Source organism: Myxocyprinus asiaticus, chromosome 7 (assembly GCF_019703515.2).
Source record: "Myxocyprinus asiaticus isolate MX2 ecotype Aquarium Trade chromosome 7, UBuf_Myxa_2, whole genome shotgun sequence".
NCBI classification, from domain to species: domain Eukaryota; kingdom Metazoa; phylum Chordata; class Actinopteri; order Cypriniformes; family Catostomidae; genus Myxocyprinus; species Myxocyprinus asiaticus.
The window spans coordinates 47,087,329-47,103,025 of NC_059350.1; the positions used below are offsets into that span (position 1 = coordinate 47,087,329).

Sequence of the window (15,697 nt, forward strand, 5' to 3'; positions counted from 1 at the left end):
AAATGTTGCTAGGTTTGGACTTTTTGCAACCCTGTTACAAAGTCTTTATAAAGTTTTAAACCTTTAGATTTTTTTGATTTTATAGCAATAAACATTTACCAGCAAATGTAAGAAAATGTAATTAAAACAATGTGTAAAGCTGTTGCAAATAACAGGGCTGAAGATTTCGCATGAAGCTCTCATTCAATAGGGGCTAGTCAGTTTGGTTTAAAGTTACTGATAAACTTCTGATGAACTGATAAATTTCACTAAAATTAAAGAAAAAACATTTTTCTTAAAATTACTTTCGTAACAGTGTTGAAAGGTTGAGCTTGATGAATGCAGTCAACACTACCAGTTAATTATTTAAAACATTAACTTAAATATTAATTAAACAGGTTGTTAAAATTAATTAATCACCAATACTATATACAGTACAGTTTACATCCTTAATTTGTGTGGATTTTTTAAATTTATTTTCTAGCAATACACATACAAAACAAACAATGAAGCATCAAAATCAAAATAAGCAAACAAAAACTTAGTCAGAATGGGTAACAGAGTTGCAGATATAGCCTAAATTAAACTGTAATTTAATATGGGCTACTTAGTATGGCTTAAAGTTACTAATAAACTTAAATTAAAGAAAAAAATAATATATATTCATATGTAGCCAACACTACAATTTTATCAATGTAAAATATGGACACATCTAAACATTTTTTTAAATAATTAAAACAATTAATACAAAATATTTTTACTAAAATTAATTAAATAGCAATTCAACAAATTATGTTAAAATTATGACATTGTTACAACACTGTTAGACGATCTTAATTGTTCCATACAGTCGAAGTGAGAAATTTAGTGTTGTTATAACTGCCTATTGTTGTGAGATAATAGATTATCTAATAGTTCACAATCAAAATAACATGGGATTTGTGCCTTTAATTCTTTTAAAAAAGCAATGGGACAAAGTGTACCCTATCCATGGGAAGTGTCTGCTGTAAATTAGGCTATCACTGTTTTTCACGTGGATTTCACCGTGGTGCTGTGGGTGAATACATTGGCAGGGAGTCTTTCAGAACTTCCACACAAACGGGCCGTGGGACCCACCATATGGCAGTGTCCATATGCAGGAGACCCTGTTGCCAGGTACCCTAATGAATACCATAGAGACTTTGCACCAAGTTTTTTTGGCATGACTTTGTTCGCTGGGCATAATCAGATCCCATGGCTGGTTTTGCAGCAGTATAAAACCTCATTTCTTCAACCTAGACCTTCACTACCTGTCAAAAGTTTGAACACACCTCCTCATTCTTGAATGAAACAACACAATGAAAGTGTGAAAATAATTGAGTGATCAAAAATGTTATAAAAACAGTATATTTATCTTTTTCCAAAGTTGCCACCTTTGCCTGTAGGGTAGGGCTGTAACTAATGATTATTTTGATTGATTAATCTTACAATATATATATATATTTCCTGTATTTTATTAAAATGTGATCTTTTTTTAAATTAAATTATAAAGATTATTTGGTTCGATTTACTGTACTAAATTCTACTACACGATTCTATATTCTCACATAAATTTGAACAAAGCCTGAATCATGAAAAGTTACATTTGAATTTATTTATTATTATTATTATTATTATTACTTTCAGGACATATGCAAAACAGTTCCTTTCCTTTACTTGTAAAGCTTAACAAAGAGTACTATTCATTAAAGAGTAAAATTATTCATCAGGGATGGAGTGGGACAAAAAAAATCATCCCAGCAGAGGACAAAATGACACAGAATAAAAATATTAATAATTCTTCCCAGCTGAAAAAGACATTATATGTTACTATATTATATGTAAAATTCATATTAAAAGTAAAAAAAAAAAAAAAAAAAAAAAAGTATAGTCACTCCTTACCTGTTTCTAAACTATTCATTTCGAAAAAACAAAAAACAAAACAAAAACACTTTTAATGGTAGTGTATGCTTATCCAGTAAAATAATCTTTTTCATAGTATAAATTTACTGGTGAAATTAGACATTACATTTGGAATTATCAGGACTATGATATATCAGGTCCCTTAGAATTATTATACATTATATTCAGGATAAAGTTTATGTAGTACAATCATCTGATTCACTCTCGTGCTGAACAGTCTCATTTTAGACTTTTTGTCTAGACATGCTCATTGTATTACATGCGCTTACATGATGAGAATAAACCATCTAAAACATTTTAAAAGCCGGCACACTTGGACCTCTGAGACATTGCAACACACTCTCACGGCAAAATCGTCAGGATTCGTATGACTTTTCTAAATTTGGCTAATTCATATGATATCGTGCGGATGCACTCGTTTGAATTCCTTCGACTTTCACTGCAGCCAAAGACGTCGCTGGACATCGTTTCCATCTAATGCGTGACAATTACTTGCTTCTGTCACACACAACAGCTTCCTATCATGTTTACACACTCTACTAATTAGTTATGTTTAGATAAGGGGTTTGGGTAAGGGCACAATATTAATAAGTCTTTAACGCTTCGTGCGCAGAACTCACGCTTACTTCCGCATTACACATCAGGGAATGTGCACGTGATGGAGTCGTACGAGTTTACACGAAAAACATCTTGCGAGACCATACGAAATAGCCAACTCGTAATTTATGTACGACTTTTCAAGACATCGGGTTGGACATTGTGACATCCATGAAAGCTGCATAATTGATTACATTGAAACTGAAATCGCGGTATGATGCACTCCCTTTCTCCATTGCGATCGGTTTGATTTACGTGGATGCGTGTGCTTGCGCGCTCAGTAAAGTTTAATGGAGACTCGCTTGTTGTAAAGACAAACAGTTTTGTGAAATGGAAATACGTGCCTGATTTTGAATTCTTAACATGTTTACATTACAAAACATAGAAAATAGCAGTAAAAATGTAAGTTATGCGCTGGAGAGAAACAAGTCTTTAGCACATGAAACAGCACAAGCCCTCTTTCAACGCACCTGATGCAGCAACCGCTCCACATTAAACTGTATGCGTATTATGATCTTCTTTGAAGTGCTTATAATGTGCTCTCATGCGATGGGCATCTTTGGACATGTTTTTTTCCGGCTTCAACTTGTCGCCATTGTTTTTCAAATGAGTTTCATCATGCAACACATTTTTCACTGTACTGTTAAGTCACTGAAGGATCTTCTCCTTGCTCGCCGCAAATATGCAACTAATCGATAATGAAATTCTTTGACGATGATTTTCATTATCAGTAATTATCGATTTTATTAGTTGTTGCAGCCCTAGTAAAAAGAAAATAATAGGAAAAAATGGAATTCAAAGAGTAAGAAAAAAATGCATTAAACACATAGGATAGAAATAAAAACCAATTTAAAAGACAATACAGTTGTTGGAGTTGGAGGCGTAGATTTTTAAAAGTGCTAATTGAGTCAATTCACTGTTGTTTGATGAAAAAAAGCTGATAAGAAAAAAAAACCTAACACATTAGTATTAATTTTCTGTGTAAATATGGTACTTCAAAGTGGTCAATCAATTGGTGTATTTATTACTATATACATTTATTTACATTGTATACATTATTTAGATTATTTTTTTTTTTAGATCACTTTTATTTATGAAAGAAAAAAATATTTTAAACGAAGATATCATATTTACTACACTTCATGATTGGTCCAGAGAGATATTGGCCCTTCAAAGAGATGCAAATTTTGAATGAAGCTCCTTGAAGGAAGCTTGGAATCATCTTATGAAAAAAGTCATGCCTTAAAAATGTCTATTAATGCTCATTTCTGTAATGATGCAAGAGAGAGCAACTATCAAAACAGTCGACTCTTGAGTAAAACAGCATAATGAAAACAGAAATGAGTAGCCTGTGTAAATATCTTGTTTTTTAATTTGAACATCTTCAGGGTGTGTATTTTTTATTTTTTTTTAGATATGAGTTTTGACTGTTGACTTTTTTGGTGCATTTGGTGTAAGTGAATGTAATGAATGCATGATGTAATTTTCTTGTAATGCGACCTTGAGTTTGGAAAGATTCTATATTTAATACAATTTTCTACTTATGAAAAGTTACAGCACAAGACAACAAACAACAACAACAAAAAACAATGTTTACATTAAAGGATTAGTTCACCCAAAAATGAAAATTCAGTCATTGTTTACTCACCCCTGTGTTGTTATAATCCTGTATGACTTTCTTTCTTTTCTTAAAACAAAGGGAGAAATTGTGTAAATGTTGTGCTCAGTGATGTCATACAATGGCAGTTTATGGTGACCACCTCTTCAAGCTCAAAAAAACGCAAAAGTATAATTCAGAAGTCTAATAAATGATTCCATGAGTCTCATGACTGTTATGAAAGCATACGATAAGATTTGGTGAGCAACAAACTGAAATCTAATGTATTATTTAGTGAAAATGTTCACTGACCATTGATCTCCTGTGTTCGTTCATGATAGGGCATGAGAGCAACAGTTCACACAGCCCCTTCGCGACACTGGGGCGTTCAAACGAAAACTTTTTCGTTTTGTTTATCTAAAAACAGGTCTGCCACAGCGATAGTGACAACAGAACACAGCTGCACATTAAACAGAAAACAGAACTTACTAAACATGTCTGAAGAGTTTGTAGTCAAAGAATTGATGCATTTCTATGCCCAGCCTTGTTTTTTTTTTTTTTAAGCAGAGTACTCGGAAATCAAACAGAAACATAGAGGAGGCAACGGGCAGCCACAGTCACACCGTGTCCTAACCTGACGGCAAACGGCACGCAATAAAAGGTTTATTTTCTATGTAAATCAGAGTTTTTGTTCTAACCAGCAGTGACGAGCAACAGTACATTCTATCAATCGCTTGTTTTCTATTTTCAGCATAGCGCGAGTAACTGGCACCGGTCCAAAAACTTTAAAAAAAAATAAGGCTGGGCATAGAAATGCATAAATTCTTCGACTACAAACTCTTCAGACATGTTTAGTAAGTTCTGTTCTCTGTTTTGTGTGCAGATGTGTTGTGTTCTGTTGTCGCTATCGCTGTGGAGGACCTGTTTTTAGAAGTTTTCACTTGAACGCCCCAATGTCGCAAGTGGGCTGTGTGAACTGTTGCTCTCGTGCCCTGTCATGAACGCACACAGGAAATCAACAGTCAGTAAACATTTTCACTAAATAATACATACGATTTTAGTTTGTTTCTCACCAAACCTTATCATATGCTTTCATAACAATCATGAGACTCATGGAATCATTTATTAGACTTCTGAATTATACTTTTGTGTCCTTTTGAAGTTTGAAGAGGTGGTCACCATAAACTGCCATTGTATGACATCACTGAGCACAACAATTTTTTTCACAATTTCTCCCTTTGTGTTAAGAAAAAGAAGGTGAGTAAAATGACTGAATTTTCATTTTTGGGTGAACTACTCCTTTAAGGAAAATCTCACAGCTTAGATTGTATTTTGAGTTACAAATTTCCATATATTCCTGAAGAAAATGCACACCTTTACAAGCAACTTGCCACCATGTTACTAGGGTTTTTTGGGTGGTTGCCAGGGCATTGCTATGTGGTTGCTAAGGAGTTTTTGGTGGTTTTTAGATTGTTGCTAGGTGGTTGTAGTGTAGTGGTGACATAATGATATTACATGTATCACAGCAGTTTTGAGGACAAATGTCTACTGAGTGGTGCTAAAAGCAAATTAAATGTTCTTACAAACAAAAACCGACCTCCCTACCCTAAACCTTAAAACTAAACCTAACCGAAGCAAACGTGAGATGATAAATGCTATTCACATCTTTATGTGGTACTTCTATGACACTTTGGGCTCACGTGTCGACTTGCGTGCTCTTAAAGACTTGTACCCCTGTCATTTACATCACAGTTGCAACGCTCTATCAGTTACCACATAATTTGATCACACTCCAACAAGTTTGTAAATGTAGTTGGTTATGTAATGCAAACGTTAAAATAAGTCATGCGCTATAGTGAAAGTGTTTAGATGTCATAAGATAGCATTATGAGGAACAGGGTGGAAAGTGCATGTTTGTTAACTCATAATCTGGCGTTTTACTCGTGATTTGTGTGAAACTGAATAAAAGTCATTGTTGTTGTAGTGCCTCTAGTGCTCATTTCACAAGGAAACTGCTGCAATATGCACAAAGAGCCATGTTTTTTCCATCCATCTCTTTATGGGATGGTTAGCAGTTAGTTTGGTTGATCTGCTGTTTAGTTCAGTTGAGAAAGAGGTGAAAAGTCACAAGAGGCCAATCTGATACTCTTCATTAGCTAATATAATTTCAGTCACTGAATGCAATGTGTTTTTTTCTCTGCTTGCACCGGTAAACTGTTTGATCCACTGTATACTGGGTTTGTAAGGGTTTTTTGTTGATAGCAGAGATAGCGTTGTGTATGTTTCCATCTTTTGGAGGAGACATTAAACCGAGGACCTGACTCTCTGTGGTTGTGAAAAATCCTCGTAAAGAGTAGTGGTGTAACCCCGGTGTCCTGGGCAATTTACCCCCATTGGGCCTTCTCAATCATGACCTCCTAATAATCCCCATCCATTAATTTGCTCTATAACTCTCCTCTCTCCTCTCCATCAACAGCTGGTGTGTGGTGAGTGTACTGGTGCACTATGGCTGCCGTCGCATCATCCAGATGGATGCTGCAAACTGGTGGTGGTTGAGCAGAGTCCCGTTCACTGTGCAAAGCGCTTTGAGTGTAGTGTCAGAAAGAGCTATGTAAATGTAACGTTCATTCATTCACACATTTTAATAAATGTAATCCTGCTTGTAATCAACATATTTTAAAAAAATGCATCTGTGATCTAATAGCTTTCATTTTTATCTGTAAATACGTATATTTCATTACTGCACTATGGTGATGATTTGCGCTATTCCAGAAAGAGTGATATAAACCATGTCATGGTATATAATGTATTCTTTATTGAAAAGGATGTTCACGTTCTGTGATAAAAAAAAAAAAAAAAAAAAAAAAAAAAAAAATAGATTAAGTGGCCAGATGTTAAATGTGTTAAATTATAGGCCTGTTAAATTGAGATGAATGATACCACAAGAATTAAAACAGATAAAAAACTTAAGGTTTCCGGACCTCATAGAAATACTACAATGGAGTAGGGGAGACCGGGGCAAGTTGTCACATGCCAGTCAAGGGAACTTACTTTGTAAATAAATTAAATTAAATTAAATTAAAAAATGGTAGCTGCATTTGACAAACTCACAGTAAAAATACAGTGACCATGTTGTTTTTAACATTAACTAAACAACATATAATGTAACATAAAACACCCAAATGTGCATGACTGGGCCCAAGCACAACTGGCCCATTTCCACCTGGTGGCTTTCAGAAAACAATGCAAGGTGGACACATGCATTTGGTATTTGACATTATTCTAAACAATTTTGAAGCAATTTGGGTAAATATAAGAAGACTATTTTAAAGTCTATTGTAAGAGCCACACTTCCTGCTGCCAGGTGGTGGCACTACGACCGTGACCCAAAATAGTCACATCCATGTGATTAGCCCCCAAGACTAAACATACGTCTCAATTTTGATCTAAATCACACATTGCACACAGAAGATGACACACTTCCTGTTTCCCATTTTTCACCATTAATATAATGCTTCGCATGGCGACACCATTCAAAATATCCAAAAATCCATCGCAATTTAGCATCTATAATGTCTTGGCATGATGTTGCACAAATTTGTTGCCAGTCACATGAATTCCATAGGAGGAGTACAGTTGAAGTCAGAAGTTTACATACACTTAGGTTGAAGTCATTAAAAAAAATATTTGTAACCACTCCACAGATTTAATATTAGAAAACTATAGTTTTGACAATTCGTTTAGGACATCTACTTGTGATGACACTAGTAATTTTTCCAACAATTGTTTACAGACAGATTGTTTCACTTTTAATTGACTATATCACAATTCCAGTGGGTCAGAAGTTTACTGTGCCTTTAAGCAGCTTGAAAAATTCCAGAAAATGATGTCAAGCCTTTAGACAATTAGACAATTAGCTTCTGATAAGCTAATTGGAGTCAACTGGAGGTGTACCTGTGGATGATACTTCATTAACACTTTACTCTGTAAACGTCAGTAACTAGGTTGTATCTGTCAACATTTGTAAATACTCAAGGTTTCAAGGTTTCTTGATTAATGTTCATTTAGAAAAATGCAGTTGTTCATGTTTGTCCATAATGTATTAACATGTACAACTTTTAATATATATATATAAAAAAATAATAATAATAATATTATATGCTGAAATTACACTAACCAAGATTAAGAAGTGCTGTAAAAAAAAAAAAAAAAAAGAGTACTTTTTTTTATTTATTTATTTGTATTATTATTTTTTAAGGTTAACTATAAGGTCAATCATACTTTTTAAACATAACAAAATATTTTCACAATATTTTAAAGTAAATTTTAAAGATGATTAAATGCAAATTTTAACCGTATATGGTAAGGTAACCAGTTTACGTGCGCTGTTGTCTCACTATATGGGGTAAGTTGTCACAGTGGAACTCTTCTACAACATATCTGTATTCAAAATGTATTATTGTGTACTTATTGGCTTTTCAGCTCAATTTAAACAGTAAAACAAGTTTGATGCACAAAACAATTCATAAAAAAGCAAAAATAGCAAAGCTAACATAACATAAAACCAACCGAAATTGTAATTATTGAATTGTATAAAATTAATACATATGACAACCTGTCCCAGTATCAATGCGACAACTTGCCCCAACCTGACCCTTTTCAAGAAAACCCACTTAGATCGACCTTTCAGTTAAAATCTGCCTTCATTACAAAGTTGACTCTTGCCTGAATGCATGTTTGTGTGATATTCTTGTGCTTATCACTTGTTTACCCAACTGCTATTACAAAAATATGATGATTTTGGAGTTTAGGAGGATAAAATTGACAAATTATTCAAATTGAAGGTTTTTTTTTTTAACTAGGGATGAAGCCAGCTTTTACCAAACCACTGTTTAAGAAATCTTTTGAGGAATTTTACTTCTGACTGAAAGCCTTACAGTATACTTACTGAGATAAAAACCCTTTCACAATTTTCACCACCAGTCTGCCCTATAACCTTTCTCATCGAATCTACCTCTCCAGTCGATGATGATTGTAGTTTGTAAGGTAGGGAATGACTTTGTGAACTTTTCTTGAGAGGAGTGCTCTTGATGTGTGACAGATAGTTGGCTGAGGTAAAGGGATTTGTCTTGCCATCTTTCATTGGCATTTCAACAGCAGCACCAGTTTGCTTTGGCTTCTTATAGTCAGCAGTTTCTGCTAATTACAATGCTGCGCTTCAATCACACTCCGTGCTTTGAGATCCAGAGATAATGATCCATAACGATCCGCCACATATGTGCCGAGATAGAGGGAGCAAGGGAAAAGACCATGAATGAATAAATTAACGTCTTGGAACAGTTTGTAAAAAAAAAACAAAAAAAAAAAAAAACATCACGTTTATCAAGATCTCATCTCACAGTGCTTTAAAGCTAACATAGTCTCATGACAACTCGTAATAATGTTTTTAATCATCATCGAGATTATGAAATCGTAAGATATTGTACGTATAATCTCAGTAGTTGACATAACTAATAGAGCCTTGGAGATACCAGTCTAATAGGGCATCTCACAATATTATATGTATAATGATACATATGTCACGATTCAATACATCGCAGTAGTTCGTCATGTTATCATAATTGGGTCGTGATTGAAACTGCAGCAAATGAGTGAGAGAGACACAGCTTCGATTCAGTTTCAGTGTTTCTTGTGCCTCATAAAAGCATCTCTGTCTGCACTGATAAACACTGTTCTCATAGTTTGCGTTTTTTTAGACAACCTGCTTCTTCAGTATTGAACTGTTGGACATGTGACTCACACTTGGTTTTCGACCATTGAAAATTGGTCAAATTTGACCATTTACTCATGGAGTCACATTGAGAGCCCCATATCTCTGAGAGGTAACCATATAGGACCTTAAAAATGAAGATACAACAAGGAAAGTTTGTTCTGAACCAGAATCTAAAAGGATATTAAGATATATTTAATACTTCTGGAGTTATTGACACTCTAACTTTGGAAAAAACAAGATATAGTGTTTTTTCCCATTTTTGGACTCACACCAATGGCAAATAATGTAACAAGGGGTGCTGAAGTCAACTGAATTTAGTAATAGACCTACTGATCTCTGAGTATAAATAAAATAGTGATGCCACCACATTTCTAAGGTTACTTTTTTGACCTGTAGTTTTGCTCCAAAATTGTTGGCAAAAATTGTCATTTTGACTACTCTTCAAAATAATTGATTACTCTGTAAATAGTGATCCATGGCATTAAATATTTTGGCTTTCATCATCAGCCATGTTTATCTTTCACCTTAAAAAACAAACAAAATCAAAACCAAAACTTCTAGCTAGATGAAGTCTGATAGTGAGTGTCCCAGTTGTTGCCATATAGTAAAAGTATGTAGCTATAAAATTTGAACTCCATTCATCCTCATTGCTGTCTAGGAGAAACAATTGAGATATTAAAAGAGATCTCATTTGGTATTTTTTTTTTTTTGTGCCAAAGCAATATTTTGAAAAGGCCAACAGGAATGAGGTATTGAAAGCGTCTATAATGAAGCAGAACTACAGTGAATATGTTTGTCAGGATTTCAATGTGAATACACTTTAATAAGAGATGTGGCAACACTGAATACTGAGGCTTATAATGTCTGTTTCCTATTATTCTTGTCAAAGAAGAGTTCAGATACAGCCCTGCACAGAAATTGCACAATTTTTCGCTTATTACAATAAAATGGCAAGACACATACAGGACCCAATCAGAAATTAAATCGCACAAAGGCCTCAAAATATTCTCTGTGCAGAACTCAATATGTACTTCAATTGAAGTTGAAAATTAGTAGCTGCCTGCTCTGAATATAATGTTCTAATAGTACTTCTCAAATCAACTAGAGCTGTATCTAACACCCAGCGATTATCCGAGAATTAGATTTTTTCACACACACACACACACTGCTCAGTGTTGGAAGGAGGCTTGTTTTTTCACTCACTGTGAGCAACTAATGATTCCTCGCCAAAGTTTCAGGTTATTTTAAATGTATCATTAGCCAGTGGTTGGCATTTCCGCCATACATTATTTTGTCCACCGGATCTCCACGTGCCAAAAGCACTTCGGTTTTGGCGTGGGGAATGATGCAATGGTGGCCAAGCTGACAGCACTTTTAATCTAGCAGGTGTTGGGGAGATTTTTTCGTGAAGTTGGGATGGGCAGGAGAAGGGTAATGCTGAGTTGGACAGATGGTGCAGATGGAGAACTGGACATATTGACTCGAGAGATGGCATTTATACTGTAAAACTGTAATTCATTTACTGCTGTTTTGTGAAAAGAATTTCGATGCTGTTTGGAACCCATCTTAAAGAGATAGTGAAAAGTGACCGAGGCTATATATATATATATATATATATATATATATATATATATATATATATATATATATAGATTACTGGTGAAAGAAATCCATAAATGATGATGAAAGCCAACATGGATCAATATTTACTAAGTAATCCATTATTTCTTAGTGAAAACCGCAATTTTCGCCTATGATTTTGGAGCAAAACTGCAAGTCAAAAAAATAACCTTAGAAAGGTGGGAGTGTTATTATTGTACTTATACACAAAGATAGTTAGGTCTATTACTAAAATCAGTTCACTTCAGACTTCAGCACCTCTTGTTGCATAATATACCAATGTGTGAGTCCAAAAATAGGAAAAAAGTGCTTTTTTTGTGTTGTTTTTTCAAAGTTTGAATGTCTACAACTCCAGAAGTATTAAAGTGCACCTATTATGATTTTTAAACATGACTAATTTTGTTTTAAAGGTCTCATACAACAGATTTACATGCATCCAAGGTCAAAAAACACTCATAATTTAAATTGTAGCATTACCTTTTTATCCCCAGTGTCAAAAACAACTCGTTCAATGATCCGTTCTTAAAGCTTCATTCTAAACTCCAACTTTCAGAGAGCCTACTCTGCTCTGATTGGTCAGATGTCCCAGCCTGTTGTGATTGGTCTACCGCTTACAGTGCGTGTCGGAAAGGAAACGCCCACTACCTTATCCGAGTTTCAGCTCCGTCTGAAAAAATTTCTGTTTTACCTTACCAATTTGAGCCCGAGTCCGATAGTGATACATCGGAAGATCAACCCGAACCATCATCGCAAGCACGACGAGAACAGGACGTCTCTCAGTGGTAAGTTTATATGTAATTTGACAATAACGTGAGTTAGCCGGTTAGCAGAGGCTAACAGCTAATAGCATGCACTGGTTGTACATGTAAACAGACCAGAGGCGGGTTTTTTGTTACCAAATTACGTAGGTTAGTACAGGAAGTATGTCTGGAATTACAAACGACTCATTTCAGGTGTTCAGAATTGTTTTTTTCTTTTGGGAGTCAGTAAAACTTTGATTTTTGAAACTTTGCAGACTTTTTTACATTCACAAACAGCTATATAACACACTACATGAAATGTAATATTTGAAAAACCATAATAGGTGCTCTTTAAAGATAGGTTAATATCCTTTTAGATTCTGGTTCAGAACAAATTGTATATTTTGTATATTCAAATTTAAGGCCCAATGTAATTGAATCCCAGAGATATGGTGCTCTCAAATCATAGGTGTAAATCTTCATTATGACCCCCCCCCTCTACAAATGAAAATATATTAAATTAAAATTTGTATATGTTAACATTAGTTAATGCATTATGAACAAACATAAACAATGAGCAATAGGATTTTTAAAAATGTATTAACATTAATCGAGATAAATACATGCGGTAAATAAAGATTGTTCATCGTTAGTTCATGATACTTAATGCATTAATAAATGTTACCAAATTGACCCATATTGTATATTGTGCTACCATTTAAAGAGACATGATACAGAGGTTTGAAGCAATTATATTCTATCCTTTAAAACTAGCACCGCTTCAGAGTAATTTCCCTAACTGAAGAATCACACTTTATTTTCAGCAGGGAAATTATATAAAACATCAAAAAGAACATAGTCTAATGTAATGTGGTCTGTCAAGTGTGAAGTTTCAAAAATAGACAGTAAATGCATTTTCTGGCTGACACTCTTGACAAGTTTTCTACTTGTTCCCAGCCATTAAACGCACACTTGAGTGAAAAACACGTGCCTTGACGGACGTATTTCCAGGATGGATCTCAAACATCCATCTGTCGGCTTGACGTAATTAAAGATGTCACTTTTAGAAGAGCCGTGCACCATTAATTTCAGTTGGTGCACCTTCACATCTTCAGTGTGGTTGGGGAAATCACAGATCGCAGCTTTGACTTAATGAAGCATGCTTGATTTGCTGTGATGAGCTCTGCGTCTCCCAGTGCGGCCCGTGTGAAATATGTCCTTCTCTTTCCTCACAGGAGAACATCTGCGGGTTTGCCCTCAGGGCTACACCTGCTGTACCTCAGACATGGAGGACAAACTCGGCCAGCAGAGTAAGCTGGATTTTGAGAAACTAGTGGAGGAGAGCAGCCACACAATACGGACAACACTGACCTCCAGACATAAAAAGTTTGACGGTAAGTTGAAGCAACAGTTGGTATTTAGTTTGCTCTGGTTTTGTAGACCAATGTTTCCAGTTGTTTTGCTGTTTTTAATTGCAAGGTAGTCTGTAAAAAGCAGCAAGATTTACTGTAAACATGAGGTATTGCGAAGCAATTATTCTTAACCTCCTTGGTGGCTTTCAGTTTGAATGTGGCACTGCAATGAATGTCTGATGGTATAGTGACACCGGGTTGGCATGGTTTGTTAAGTTTTGTGTAGTTAAGTCAAGAATATTGACAAAAATATCAGATGAAGTCTGTTTTTCTTTTTTTTTTTTTTTTTTTTAAAGAAAAGGAGGAATGAGTTGAAATTCAGTTTTGTGGTCATCAACATTATGCCACAAATGCTGTTGATTGAGCTTAACTTTGAACCCGGAATATTCCTTTAATATATTTAAAATGAGATTTTCATCAAAACATGCAATAAGCAATTGTTTATTGCATTACTAAAGATTGCAACACAGATTGCTACTGATTACAATTTAGTTTTGTAACCCACCACAGTGTGTCTTTCAGAACTCAGATCTTCCTCCCCATTCCAAACTCATCCATTGAAACATCATAAACACATGACCAGCCAAATTTACACATCATTGATGGCTGCAAGGCTGTAAACACATATCCAGTTTATGAGGGATCAAATGTAACAAATTAAGAATTGACTATTGAAAACCCATATCGATCCGTAGTTTAAAACTATGTTGGACTCGACAGCAAACCCGCAGCCCGGCAGTAAACGCTGTAACTCATTTCACATGGGACGGCGGCGTTTAGATCAAGGTCTGAAAGGCAGATTTAAGGGTCAGAAAAAAGTTGTTTGGTGCAATAAAGACTAACATTATAAATGGGCCTTAAAGTATAAAATGACCATTAAAAAATTATTTAAAGCTGTAATAATCAGAATGAGAATATAGTGAAAAGAGTATAAGCTTCCATAAGCTGAATGTGTGGTTTTAAACAAACCAGACTGACATATTCCTTTGAGCTAGAACTAATAATACTGTTTTTGAAATATAATGAGAGCATACTGTGGAGAGCTCTTGTACTTAATCAAAGGTTATGTAAAGGCTAATATTAGCGCTCTTAAAAGTTAGTGATTTGCATTTAGTGCAAAGGAAATGACACTTGAGCATATCGTGTGACATAAACGAACTTTGTGTCCTTAAACGATATGGAGAGCATGGAACAAGAGTGTAATTAAAACTTATTTTTAACATTGATTTCATTTTATCCGCAATGCAAATTTGAGAAGATGTTGAAAATCGTGCTTTTAATGTATAAAGCCAGAGGAAAATCTTATTGTTCAGAGGTTACTCTTGCAGTTCTCAGTTATGGTTCATTTACAGTCTCCCTTTGCTCATTGCTGTCATTGCTAGGGTAAACAATTGATATATAAAAGAGATCTCATTTTGCATTTTTACTTTCCTGAACATGTGAAAATGTAACTTATTCAAGCTTGGTGAGCTTCAAGAAAAGCTTATGTGAATGAACTATTCAACCCACATAAATCCTGTAACATAACAAAACCCTTTACATTAAATTACTTTGCACTGATAACCGACATTATCTCCTGTGACAGCACCTAGTCCACTTCAAAATCTAATTTCTGTGTTCTTCTGCCCACTTTTTGGTGGATTCTTTAGAGATAGTCTGCAGAAAACATCCAACATGGAAATGGGAAGAGTTGTGGCCTGTCGAAATATTAGAAAGTGTTGTATTTACAACATATGGCGTGGTCATTTTAATTGTGCTTCATGTAGTTTGCTTACTTTAAAATTCGTCAATATTGTATGTTTCTAAAGCTGTAAATACGTTAAAATGTTTACGTTTTAGATGCTTTCAAGTGTCCTTATTGTACGTTTTAGTGTCTATCCAAACGTACAAACATGTACGTTTAAATGTTACAAATATTAACGTACAAATAGCTACATATATTAATGAGATCAGGCTGGTATATAGGTTTTAAACATGAAAATAGAGTCACTTTTTTATTTATGAAGGGGGTCCCTTGCAAGAGGATCGCCATATTTGG

General features: G+C 34.7%; 1 protein-coding gene across 1 annotated transcript in view; it reads left to right on the forward strand.

Moving 5' to 3' along the window:
- The window catches only part of gpc6a (glypican 6a), a 280,019-nt gene that overhangs the window by 51,050 nt on the left and 213,272 nt on the right, over positions 1-15,697 (forward strand). Inside the window, exon 2 of the mRNA XM_051702187.1 lies at positions 13,483-13,641. Coding sequence (XP_051558147.1) covers positions 13,483-13,641 — 159 coding nt within the window. The remainder of the gene's footprint in view (positions 1-13,482; positions 13,642-15,697) is intronic.